The sequence below is a fragment of the Eublepharis macularius genome, chromosome 8 (genome assembly GCF_028583425.1).
Source record: "Eublepharis macularius isolate TG4126 chromosome 8, MPM_Emac_v1.0, whole genome shotgun sequence".
In the NCBI taxonomy this organism is placed as follows: Eukaryota; Metazoa; Chordata; class Lepidosauria; order Squamata; family Eublepharidae; genus Eublepharis; species Eublepharis macularius.
The window spans coordinates 11,708,750-11,722,083 of record NC_072797.1 but is presented as its reverse complement, the minus strand read 5'-3'; the positions used below and the strand labels follow the sequence as shown (position 1 = coordinate 11,722,083).

The 13,334-nt window shown below is 44.6% G+C and overlaps 1 protein-coding gene across 1 annotated transcript in view; it reads left to right on the top strand.

The window, feature by feature from the left end:
* LOXHD1 (lipoxygenase homology PLAT domains 1) overlaps nt 1-13,334 on the top strand; it is a 222,286-nt gene that overhangs the window by 75,677 nt on the left and 133,275 nt on the right. The window contains exons 13-15 of the mRNA XM_054986641.1: nt 745-899; nt 4,472-4,632; nt 11,508-11,584. Of these exons, the coding sequence (XP_054842616.1) occupies nt 745-899; nt 4,472-4,632; nt 11,508-11,584 (393 nt within the window). The remainder of the gene's footprint in view (nt 1-744; nt 900-4,471; nt 4,633-11,507; nt 11,585-13,334) is intronic.

The following is a 13,334-nucleotide window of genomic DNA, read 5'->3' as shown; positions in this document are numbered from 1 at the left end:
AAGCGTATCCCTCAATAAAGTTGGTTAGTCTTAAAGGTGCTACTGGACTCTTTACTGATTTATGATAGACATCGGGGGCTCATTTATGCAGCGTTTACATGATTTTAATCACCAAGATGGGCAAGGATCTAGTGCGCCAGTAGCAGCCTTCACAGATCCCAGAATCCTGTCAATATCCATCATTGTAACTCCGTCAAAATGGTCCATAAGTGGATCAGACAAGTGTATTTAGGCGTTTCTTCCATCTCCCCTAAATGACAGCCGACATCCGGATCAGCCCGCATTCGTATTATTTTATTAACAAAAGTGTCACAGCTAATTGTGTGTACTGTGAGACAGATTCTTGTGTATAACCTTGTAAAGAGAGGGTTATCTTACATTCAGAGTTGTTTTCCTTTCTGACAAATCTGGTAATAAGCATATGGGATAAAAATCAATGTGTTTTATGACATATTAACTCAATAATACTTCGTACTGTTTTTGTACTCTTTGTACTGTTGCTCGGTAATGTTTGTATTGTTCCTCCAAGCCTCTGCTTGGTTTTATGTTTCATGGGGGAGGGGGAAATAACCACTCTCGTACATGGTCAAAACCCAATAACACTTCAGGAGAATTGCCCCGTGAGAACCGTGAGCCGTGAAGCAGAACGCCCTCATTCAGAACGACCTGCAGTCAACCGTATGGAAAAAGCCGAGCCGTTTCATCAGGGGAATTTTTGTTTTTTATTAACCTGTGCCTTTGCAGTGATAAAGTACCGGGTGACTGTGCAGACCGGGTCAGTGAGTGGAAGCGGGACAGATGCCAAAGTCTTCACTTGTCTCATTGGGGAACAAGGAGACACCGGGGACCGGCTCCTCCACAACAGCGTGAACACTACCAATAAATTTGAGAAGGGCAGTGTAAGTTTACACGTGTGTGTGTGTGTGTGTGTGTCTGCTTAAGTGTCATAGGTACGGAGAGGCAGAAAGAGAGAGAGAGAGAGAGAGAGAGAGAGAGAGAGAGAGAGAGAGAGAGAGAGAGAGGAAGGCTGGTTCCGCACATGTTGGATAATGCACTTTATCAATTGTTTGAGGTGGATTTTTTGTTCCGCACACGAAAAATTCCGTTCCAAATGATCTATAAGGAGGATTGGAAGTGCATTATCCAACGTGTGCGGAATCAGCCATCGTCAGGACCAACCCAGCTAACAGGCCCGCAGATCAAGTTGTCTCAGGCCGTTGTGGGAATTCTGAGCAGCAAGCCTCCAGGGAATTCAACTCTTAGAATCTCTCTACACGAGACGTCCGACACACGAAGAACACATGTCAGGAGATGCAAGGGTAGCCGGGAAGGATAGTTTCAAAAGACCGAGCCAGCAGCAGGGCAAGGGCTTTATGATACACTGGAGCTGTGTGAAGGGGCTGCGAAATGCCAGAAGGGAGACTTCAGCCCATTATAACCTCTCTAGGTCCAAGCCCAGTTCTGGAAGGCAGCCCATTTCCATTCCTCGCTGCCCCCTGGTTGCTATCCCGCACAGTTTTAGACTAGAGGTGAAATTGACAGAGCCTTTGGGGAGGGGAAGACGAAATTAACAAAACCTCTGAGGAACGATCTCTGCTGGCTCTGTCTTTTTAAACTACGCTTCCCGGCTAACATTGTGTCTCCCTACACTTGATGAACATGCGCCGAGGCGTCTTATGTAGAGAGACTCTTAGCATTCCCAGGACTATCTGGGAACTGGCTTCTTGGTGTCCTGTCCCATCCACTACTACAGGCAAGATGTTTTGCTGCTGCCAGAAGTGATGGAGAGTGAGCCTTAGACAACCGCTGTCTGCCAAAGGAAATGTTTTCTAGCCCCATGTGGTGAAAGTGAAGGTGGGCTGACATTTTCATGTGAAATGGGAAAATGGAAAGTTTAGGTTAGGCAGGGTAATAACAATTCTTTTCTGATCAAGTACGATGGTTCTGTACTTGCTGGAGTTTGTAGGAAAACACAGCGATGTTTTGAATCACTTAATTCAAACCAGCAAAGGAATGTGATTCACATGATTATTGAGCATTTATTCCACCCTTCCTCCCAGAATTTCAGGGCAGTATTTATACCTCCCGCAACCCTCCTCTCATCTGGGCTAGCTTGTGATATAGGCAGGCTGAGAGATGGTGCGTGGTCCTCTACCTAATAACATGAGTAGGTATTTGAACCGAAGTCTCCCTGGTTCTACTTCTGTGCTTCTACCCACTACATCACACTGGCTGGTAACTGGTTACCATTGGGTGGAATTGTTAAATCTCTCCATGGAAGATGTGCGACTCATAGAGACCCCCCCCCTCCCCGTGCAAAACAGGAGAGGCAGCTCTCCAAGGTTGTTGTGTCAGGCCATCATCTTAGGTGGCAAATTTTGGATGCCAGTGAAGAGGAGAACACGATCTGTTATTTCATCTGTCACCAGGTGGGGACATACATTTGCTTCATCTGGCATCATATAGTTTTCTTTTCACTGCTGGCACATCATTAAGTAGATTTAATGCCGTTCCAAGTGGGGGCTGTGACATGTGACAGAAGCCAAGGCGGCAGGACCATTAGACAACAGAAACCAAAAGGGGACACCTCTGAGTGCTTGTAAATCACTTTAGCAGAAGAGCGCTCAGAAGAAGGTTGGGTGAAGAAGAGAAAAGGAGTTCTTTCCCAAGCAGATTTGGAAGAAGAGTGGATAGCTGGCAGCAGCTACAGATGTGCAAAGAGAGCCCCTCTTAAAAGCTCTTTATGAGCAGTTTGGGATGTTTCCTTTTGTTTTTGTAGACTTTGACGTGAAGCCCCTCTCGGGTCCGTGTACACAAGGGATGGGAGAGAACAGGTTGAATCTTGGAGTAAACCACATTGCAATATGTCTTTTGCTATTTTTCAAAGATTGAAGCAGGCCGTATTAACCAGCCCTACCACCCAAAGATCATTCAGAAAAATAGCAAAATGGCTCGCTTTTACAGCCATCAGGAAGATAAGATATGCAGCAGATAAGCTATGAAAGACTTTGAACATGTTCTCCTCTTGACTATTGCAAAACTCATTGACGTTAATCCGCTAGGCAGTGTGATGTAATGGTTAGAGTCTTCATATTGGGGTGGCCCAGGTTCACATCTCTTGAGCTAGTTAGAATTCCTCAGTCTGGCCTACCTTAAGGAGTTGTTGCTGGGAGCATGAAACAGAGGAGGAGACAACCACAGATGCCTCCCTGGTCTTACAAGTACACAGGCCAACTGTTTCTCAGCTTAAAGATAACATATTTCTGTTATCTACATACATTAGTACCGACATGGGTGTGTTCACACTACAAACCTGCTTCCGTAACATTGTGAAATGTCGTGCAAAAAATGCGGAAGATAGCATCTTCTCACGAGAGTTTTGCGCGACATCGCGCAAAACTCTTGCGAGAAGATGCTATCTTCCACGGTTTCTGCGTGATGTTTCACAACGTTACGGAAGCAGATTAGTAGTGGGAAAACAGCCATGCATTTGCCTGCATCCTTTTAATTCAGGATTTACACTCTTAATATAAAAATTAACTCAGATAGATGCCAGCAGGCCACCTTGTTGAACACCCCAGTGGCCCATATGTCAACTGTCAGCAAGCTCATCTTCCCTAGTTCGACTTTCAGGTATGTGTTGCTTAGCTAATAAGAGTAATCATTTGTCCTCATTAGTATGTACTGGTTCAAGCCACGGCCTGTCTCAGCTGATTAAGATGAAAGCAGATGGCAGGTCCACGAAGGCAGGGCAGGAAAGAATTCGCTTTTCCTCCTCGTAGCAAAATAGTAAAGAGTCCAGTGGCACCTTTAAGACTAACCAACTTTATTGTAGCATAAGCTTTCGAGAGCCACCGCTCTCTTCGTCAGATGCACGACAAAGAGCATATTTGCAAAACTCAATATAGGATGCGTCCATGTTAATCCGCAAGGCAGTGTGATGTAATGGTTAGAGTCTTCATATCGGGGGGGGGGGCCCAGGTTCAAATCTCTTGAACTAGTTAGAATTCCTCAGTCTGGCCCACCTCAAGGAATTGTTGCTGGGAGCGTAAAATGGAGGAGGAGAGAACCTCAGATGCCTCCCTGCTCTTCTCTAAAGGAAGCGTATTTGAAATGATGCAGAGGGAAAGATTATCGATCTTCCGTCCTTTGGACCCTGTTGGTTTTCCTCAGATTTCTTTCGTTCATTTTTCACCATGCAAAGTGTTCTCCCGTCCTTGTTTGGTTCCTGCGACAAATCCCACCACCGTTTTTGTAAAGAATTGCTTGGCATGTGTGCTTAGTGGGATTGAGGAAGTCCTGCTTGTTATGGTCACTCCCAAAGAGATGGTGGCAGAGATGGGGCTCAAACCTGATTCTCCCAGGTCATAGTCCAGCTCTCGTGTCACTGGCTCGGCGTGGGCATGCGTGTGTTTCTTGAACTTCCTGTACGCCTTCTTAACGCTTCTTTTTTCCCCTCCTTCTGCCAAAGATTGACGAGTTCATCATTGAAGCGGTCAACCTGAAGCAGGTGAGAAGGGTGAGGATAGGGCATGACGGCAGAGGAGGAAGCAGTGGCTGGTACCTTGCCAAAGTGATAGTGAGGCAAGATGGACAGAAAGAGAATGACGCTGTGGAATTTCCCTGCTACAGGTATTAGAAACAAATAGGCGCTGCAGTGCTCTGTCCATTGGCTGATCTTCAGTGGGTCAGATCCTCTTTTGTTTTGCCACGTGTTATGCACAATGTGACCCCTGGTGCCACAGAACCCTGAGAGCAGAACCACAAGTGACAAAAAGCACAGGTTGGACATTTGTCAGCTTCCCTCAAGTTTTGGCGGGAAATGTAGGCAGCTTGGCGGAATGTTGGACAAGTGACAGTTGAAAAGTCCGTTGGACAGCAGTCAGAGAGCGAAGCCGTGAGACCAGGATGCCTACATTTCCCATCAAAACTTGAGGGAAGCTGACAAGTGTCCAACCTGTGCCTTTTGTCACTTGTGGTTCTGCTCTTAGTCTCTCCTATCCTCTAAGTATTCCTTCACAACTGAAATGTGTGAACGGCCAGGAGAAAGAGAGACACAGATACACACACACACACACACCAATTAACACCAGTCACACAAGAGCCAAGACCTTCAAGCCTCATTGTTTCCGTCTAGAATGCTGTCGAAGACCAAACTGCCTTTCAGTCCTCGGCAATTAAATCCCCAAGTTGTTCACATCAATCACACAGATGATTTGATCAAAGTAAGCTTTATTAGAGATCCATCAGTTTCAAGGTACTCAGACAGTGAAATTGGCAGAAGTGACGTGCGGAGGAAAAGCATGGTTAGTTATAGAGGAAAGTCCCACCCCCCAGGTTAGTAGCCTGTTGAAATTCTGGCGCGAACGCCAGAGACAAAAAGTAGCAAAGTTTAGACTACCATAGGAAACAATAGCAAGTGAGGAATGAAATCATCTTTGTTCTCATGGCAGATATGACTCAGTCTAGCTGCATCTGGCTCCAAGGCCATTGGCTACGGAAGTGAAAGTGTTTAACTTCAAAGGAGAGAGAACACAGTGAGCTTCTAAACAACAGGCACTGAAAGGTGCTCAGAACTCTTCACAGTTTCAGAGGACTCTTGGGCAGCATACAACCCACCCATGGCAAGCATTGCAGGCAGGCATACGTGACCCTGTCATAGACAGGGAGTAATACAAGACAGAAAGAAAAAGGTTAAGTAATTTTAGAGAGTTAAAGTGGAGGCATGGCTGGAGGGTACGGTCCACTACTGCGTCCCTCTGAATCTACATTTTCATCAAACTATCCACTACAACGCCCAGATCTCTTTCCCACTCGGCCTCAGCCAGTGCCCTTCCCATCAGCACATATTTCATCTTAGGATGTTTTGCCTTCTCCAGCACAGTTGCCAAGCAGCAGCCCTGCAAGCGCCAACACCATAACAACAACAACAACAACATTTGATTTATAGACTGCCCTTCAGGACAACTTAACATCCACTCAGAGCAGTTTACAAAGTATGCTGTTATTATCCCCACAAGAATCACCCTGTGAGGTGGGTGGGGCTGAGAGAGCTCTGAGAGAGCTGTGACTGACCCAAGGTCACCCAGCTGGCTTCAAGTGGAGGAGTGGGGAATCAAACCTGGCTGTCCAGATTAGAGTCCTGATGCTCTTAACCACTACACCAAAGGACACTAGTCGTTGTTGGTGCTCAAGGGTTCCTGCAGCACTTCCTGGTGGCCACCAGTGGCCCCTCCAGGATGGTGACTCACCAGGAACATTTCCTGTAAGTTACACAAAGAGTCTGCCCCAACCTGAAGTTGTCCCCCAGGCCCAGTCTTAAGTTACCACCGTCTATTAAATAGTCCCTGGTAGGATAACTAGGGGAAAATGTTGCTCACCAAAGCTGGCAGAACTGAACGAGATAGCCATAGTAAAAAAGATAGAGAACCAGATGGATGTAGCTTTCTAGTGTTCTCTGAAATAGGGCTGACTCTCTTTGCATATCCCCCCCCCTCACTGTGCTATACGTGGAGAAAATGATGCTAGAATTCAAAGTCTTAAGAGAACTTGGTAGGAAAGATCTTTGAGCAGGAATGTGGTTTCTTGTTCATTCATCTGCCCTGCAGAATTCCTGTGGGTATTTTGCAGTTGTATATAACATTTGGGGACCGGACTGAATCAGGCAGCCCTACTTACCTGGAAGAAAACCTTTTTGAAATTAAATGGGGCTGATTTCTAAGTGGAACATGAAGTGGAGGATTCAACTCATACAAGGCCTTAAATCTCCACATTCCCAAGAATCTTGAGGTTCTCTTAGCGGTAGGTAAGGCTGGCCAAAGCCTAATAATAACATAATAATAACATTCGGTTTATATACCATCCTTAACACCCACTCAAAGTGGTTTACAAAGTGTGTTATTATTATCCTCACGACAATCACCTTATGAGGTGGGTGGGACTGAGAAAGCACCAAGAAACTGTGACTGACCAAAGGTTACTCAGCTGGTTTCAAGTGGAGGAGTGGAAAATCAAACCTGGCTCTCCAGATTAGAGTCCTGCCGCTCTTAACCCCTACACCAAACTGCCTCTCCTACAGAATTTCGTGTGGAAGGGGAAACATATGTCCCTTGCCAAAGGAAGAATTGTCCATCACACGTAAGGACTCACAATTACTTCCTTGGGCCAAGTTACAGAAACGTATTCTTCCCTTTCCACTTTTTAGTCCAATGGCCATGAAAAAGAGGTTGGGGCCTGCCCAATAAAGCCATAATTTGCTTCTCCTTTTCACACCATGCACATGGGGATCAAGCTGTAATTTCCTTTGGAATTAGATGGATGGCAAATTCTACACTATGAGGAAAGAACACGATCCATTACATGCACCAGGGCAAAGGCCCGGACCGAAAGAACCACATCTCCCTTGCCTTGAACAGAATAGTTCTGAAAAAGAGACGTGGCATGAATACAATATGCCTTCTTGTTTTAGGATTCAAAGTGATGTGCGTTGGTTCGCTTGGCACTGGCCGCTATTCACACAATGATATGCAGTGCAGTTTCCTGCATGTTTATTCAGAAGTAAGACTTGCTGTGTTCAGTGCGGCTTACTCCCAGGTGTGCATGCATAAGATTGCAACCTGACAGGTTCCCAAGGCGAATCCTTTGAAGTCAATGCAGGGTGAATTCATACATGATCAGTTTGGGTTCAGAGTCTGAACAGAGGCCAGGCTCTTCCTGTGATACTGCCTCCTAGCACTGAGGTTCACAGGTTTATTGTCGAAGGCAGTGTCACTGTGACACTGAGAGATCTCTGTTTTTTGGTGCTACACCTCTGAAGATGCCAGCCACAGCTGCTGGCGAAACGTCAGGAACTACAATGCCAAGACCACGGCAATACAGCCCGGAAAACCCACAACAACCATCGTTCACAGGTTTCCTTTTATTCACTGTGGCTAGGAACCATCGATGGAGTTCTCTGTACAGAGTATGCGAAACATGGACATGCACGCACTTCCGTGCCAATGGTCCTAGAAGTCTAATGCATGATACTAAAGAGATAGTTTATTGAAAAACAGCTGCCTATTTTCAATGCCAGGATATAACCTTACAGAGTAAAGAAAGCATATTGTTTTCTATCAGAAATCTTGGTTTGAAGGACATGCAAATGTATGCAAATGTAGCCATTTAATTGACTAAAGCCTAGGCAATTGCTCCAATGTGATCTCTTCTGTCAAGTGGCAAACCCTGTCCCATGATGCATAACAGTTAAACAAGATTAATACGGAAATCCTAAGCAGAGTGACTCCAGTCTAAGCCTATCAAAGTCAATGGGCTTCGACTGGAGTAACTCGGCTTAGGATTGCACTGTAAAAGCACCAGATTCTACAACTGTGATAGATGCTTCAGCTCAGTTCCATTCACAGATACCTTCCCCCCTACAGTCTACTCCTTCTCCCTCATGAATACAAATACGATAAGGCAAGGTTGTCTGAATATCATCTTCTCTGCTGGTTAGTGCAAACATTTTGAAATAAGGGTGATGACTCTGGGAAATTCTGTATTGAAACTCAGAATGGGGCTAAATAATGGTAATCGTGATCCTGATTGTGATCATGATTGTAATACATTTATATACCGCCCTTCAGGACAAGTTAACACCCACTCAGAGTGGTTTACAAAGTGTAAACCTGGCTCTTCGGATTAGAGTCCTGCCGCTCTTAACCACTGCACCAAACTCTCTCTCCAAATCCAAAACTGTTCTTTCAGCTATTTATTAAACAAGACTTTCTTTCCCTTTTCCGTGCCTCACGCAAATATCCAAGAGAACAGAAAGCAATACATCCTCGGCCGCTAAAGAAATTCATACACTTGTACATACGGGCAACAGAATCCTTATACTGCAGAAGGAGCAACCTGTTCTCTGTTGACCGAAGCAAGATAGTTGTTGCTTAGCGACGTGTCCTCTGCTGTCCTCCTGGCACCTCCTTATCCCTTTCAGAAAGAAGTCTCACATGACTGCCTGCCACAGAAGGGGCTGGACAACATGGCTGCCTTCTGTTTGACGGTCATGTCGTGGGCTCTTGAGAAATGTAAAGACAAAGGTACACGCCAACTGCATCCTCCTCCATTCTGAAGGAAAACAGTTCTCTCCATGACCTGCAGATTTTGGAGACTTCCCATTCCAGTCCTGCTGGTCAAGGAGCCTTCCGAATGCGTTTTGGCTTTCTGAGGCTTATTTCTTCAGGATACCGATTTGACTGGACTTTAGCCAGTAGGGTTTTCTTAGGGCTGGTGTGGATATTACACTCACCCCAGAGGTTGCGCTGAAAACAGCCTTTCTATGGTGAGTGAATCTGGTCATAAAGAAGACCAAAATATTAAAAACTTTCTAAACTAGGATAGTAAGGCGAGTCTAATTTGGGGGCGGGGAGGAGAGTCTAATTCAATCTGATGTTAGTGGATATGTGGATAGGGACTTTAATCCATTCATGCATCGTATTCCTCTTTTTCTTTGGTTCTTTGGTATCTTTTGGACTTGTTTCAACCGCCAACTCTTTATTTAGGATTACAGGTCGTTGACAGGTAAAGGTTTTGTTTCAGTGGATATTTTCTTGTTATGCTATCTCCTTATCCAAGTAGCAGTGGGTGTTCATCACACAAGACGTTTTGGATCATGCAATCTTGCTGGCATGGAATCGCCTTCTTTCAGAAACAGTACCATATCCGCTAGCAACGGGGCAGACAGCTTGCAGAATTGCAGGATTCAGATTTAATAACCACTTCTACTGACATTGCTGGCTGCCATCTTTGAATCTTCATGGCAACCAGATGAGCGATGGGATCAAGGGCATATCTCTCAGGAAGCTTTAAGGTGTTACCTATGTGGTGAGATGTCTTTACCATTGTGATGGCTTAATCGCTAGTCATTGGATCCTGGTCCCAGGATGGGAACCCTGAGCCAACATCAAGGACTGCATTGATGCACATGTACTAAGGACTAGTTGCAACAAGGTAAAATGAAAACCAAATCTTCAAAGACACCATTTCTTAAGGCATAAAGGGTCCTGGTTAGAGATGGGCATGAACTGGGAAAATTGTGGTTTGTTGTGGTTCGTGGTTCATCATGTTTCATGAACCATGAACCACAAGCCAGCCTAAAATTGCCCGGTTTGTGAACTGGTTCATTTGATTTGTGAATATGTCACTTCCGGGGCAGCAGAAGGTCTGCAGAAAGCCCATCTCCCCCGTTGCCTAGGAAACTGATTGATCGGTGGCAAGCTATCTGCAGTGACTAACTGAAAAACAAACCAAACAAACCAGCCTAAAAAGCATAGCGGTTTGTAATAAATGCCCTCTGACGAACTGTCAGTTCACGAACCAAAAACTGACCCGGTTTGTGACGAACTTTGGTTCGCATTTCAGTTTGTGCTCATCTCTAATCCTGGTCACTTCTTATATGTTACATTTCACACTGGTTCCATTCTTGGCCTTGTTCCTCAAAGCAGAGACACAAGACCTCTCACCCATCACTGGTAGAGGATGACCTCTTCTGATCCTAGATGTCACAGCCTCAAGCCAAAGGTGCTTCACTGGCCTCCAAGCCTCTCCAAACACCTTTTCGTCGGGTCACATCTGGAAAAGAAAGGGAAGACTACTGGACAGAGTACATACCTGGCAGCCAGCGAATGTTTAGCAAGGGTAGATGGGATGATATAATAAAGTGGCTTCATGGGGCGCATCTCTTGCTGGGTTGCACCACCTTAGATGTCAGACAGAGGATTAAATATTTGAAAGCTCCACCATATTCTTTTAAAAATCCTACATATACAAACAAAACTAGCATGTCAAGGAGACGAACTCTAGGCTAGCCTCCTTCCTGGCTTGCTAGCTTTGGAATTTTTTTTAAGTGGTGGACTATTGAATCATTTTATTCCCCCACCTGCAGTCTGAAGTGATACAGCCCTCCACAGATAACATTGTTTGATGCTGCTGATCTTGTGCTCTTATTTTAATGATTTGGAAAAAATATTATGTTTGCACCATGTTGCCTTTGCTATTTTAAGAGTCTAATTATATTTACAGTTTTATCATTACTGTTATTATATATATAAGTTTAGATTGGAGTTGTTGCCGCTGTATGCTTCAATTCCTATTGAGTGATTCTTTGGTGGACATTGACTCTGTGTGGGAGGAGATTGTAAGCCCTGCAAGCAGATTGGAGCTAGGAGTGTTTGCTAGAGAGTTCCTCCTCCATCCCTCCCAGTTCCTTTTCACTGTATTAGAGAACTGCCACTGCTGTCTGCTGCAGAGAGCACCAGGATAAATGGGCCACTAGTTAATTCCTTGAAATATCACTGTGGAGGGAACTCGCAAAGTGGTTTAATTGGGTTCTTTGTTCTAGAGTCCCCTAACCATCTCTGAACACACAACATTGTCTTTCCATATACTTTGTACTTCCCTGGATTTTGGTAAGCTTTCTAATGTATGTCTGGTAATAGCAGATAACGAAACTTTTGTTTGCCAATCAGATGGCTTGACAAAAACGAGGACGACGGCCTGATTATTCGGGAGTTAGTGCCGGAGGGGAGATCGTATATTCTGGAAAGTGAGTTTGTTTGGTTTTCATGAAATCTCTTGAGCTACACTGTTCCTTTTCAGTTCATGGGAAACCATTTTTTTAAATCTGCCCCTTTTGTTGATCCATGTCGGACCTCCTTCTGGCTCAAAATGGGAAGATGTTCTGCTTTTGAGCCTTTACCGTTTCACAGTTCTGCTCGTCTCTGATTAACTCCTTTGCTACTTTTGTTCCTTTTTAAATTCTCTTGCAGATACAGAAACTGGCGAGGCTATTCTCCCCACGCCATATAGTGCCTCCCCCAGTTGCTGCCCAAATTTCTGAATGCCCCCAAGATTTGTAGATTGCCTGTGTTAAGAATCACTGGTGCAGAATAAGGAAAGAGTTACACATTAACTGAAAGAGCAAGATTCGAGTCCAGTAGCACCTTAAAGACCAGCAAGATTTCAAGGAGATAAGCTTTTGTGTGTCAATAACAACAACAACAACAACAACAACAACATTTGATTTATATACTGCCCTTCAGGACAACTTAATGCCCACTCAGAGTGGTTTACAAAGTATGTCATTATTATCACCACAACAAAACACCCTGTGAGGTGGGTGGGGCTGAGAGAGCTCCAGAGAGCCAGCCCATGATGAGCCCAAGGTCACCCAGATGGCTTCAAGTGGAGGAGTGGGGAATCAAAGCCGGCTCTCCAGATTAGAGTCCCGCACTCTTAACCACTACACCAAACTGGCTGGTCTTTAAAGTATGCTGGCCCCAATCCGCTAAGGGCTTTAAAGGGCTTTAAATGAGCCCTCTGTGTGTTTCCAGTGAATACCCTACATAATATTCCATTCAATTGCAACCCTGCTTTTTGTGGTGTTCCTAGAGGAGTACGTGGACTCACTGCAGATGACTAATAGAATGCATGTACCATCAGGTACAATCCCATTTCCTTACATGTACTTACCATGTGTGTGAATCTGAATGTGTGACCAAGGCTCCTTTTATCAAAGTATGACTGAACTTGAACTATACATCATTTTCAGAGGCAGCTCTGTGTTTCTGATCACGTCGAGTCTGTATTCCAAGCCCAACATTTCCCAGTCAGAACAGGTGGAATATTTTTTGTCATTCTGTGACATTACAGCTGTTAAGACTTTCACTGGACTTACAGCAGAACAGCAGCAAAGTTGTAGACTCTATATCTATATCTATATCTATATCTATATCTATATCTATATCTATATCTATATCTATATCTATATCTATATCTATATCTATATCTATATCTATATCTATGAGGGGAACTACAAGTGACAAAAGGCACAGATTGGACACTTGTCAGCTTCCCTCAAGTTTTGATGGGAAATGTAGGCAGCTTGGCGGAATGTTGGACAAGTGACAGTTGAAAAGTCCATTGGACAGCAGTCGGAGAGCCAAGCTGCGAGACCAGGATGCCTACATTTCCCATCAAAACTTGAGAGAAGCTGACAAGTGTCCAATCTGTGCCTTTTGTCACTTGTGGTTCTGCTCTATATCTATATATCTATATCTATATCTATATCTATACACTATCATAAATATAATTTCATTTTTCACCATTTGTAATTCTAAGTGACAAGTAGTTATAGATTAAATCTCCTTTCCCACTTGCCTTAAACCAATCTTAAGAATCGCACGGGATTTCCTGTCTTCTCTGCTTCCCATTTGGCTCCCTCTCTACTTTGATCATCCACAAAGAGTGACCTGTCAGCAAAGAGTGACAGTGACCTGTCACGCCATTGTATGTAC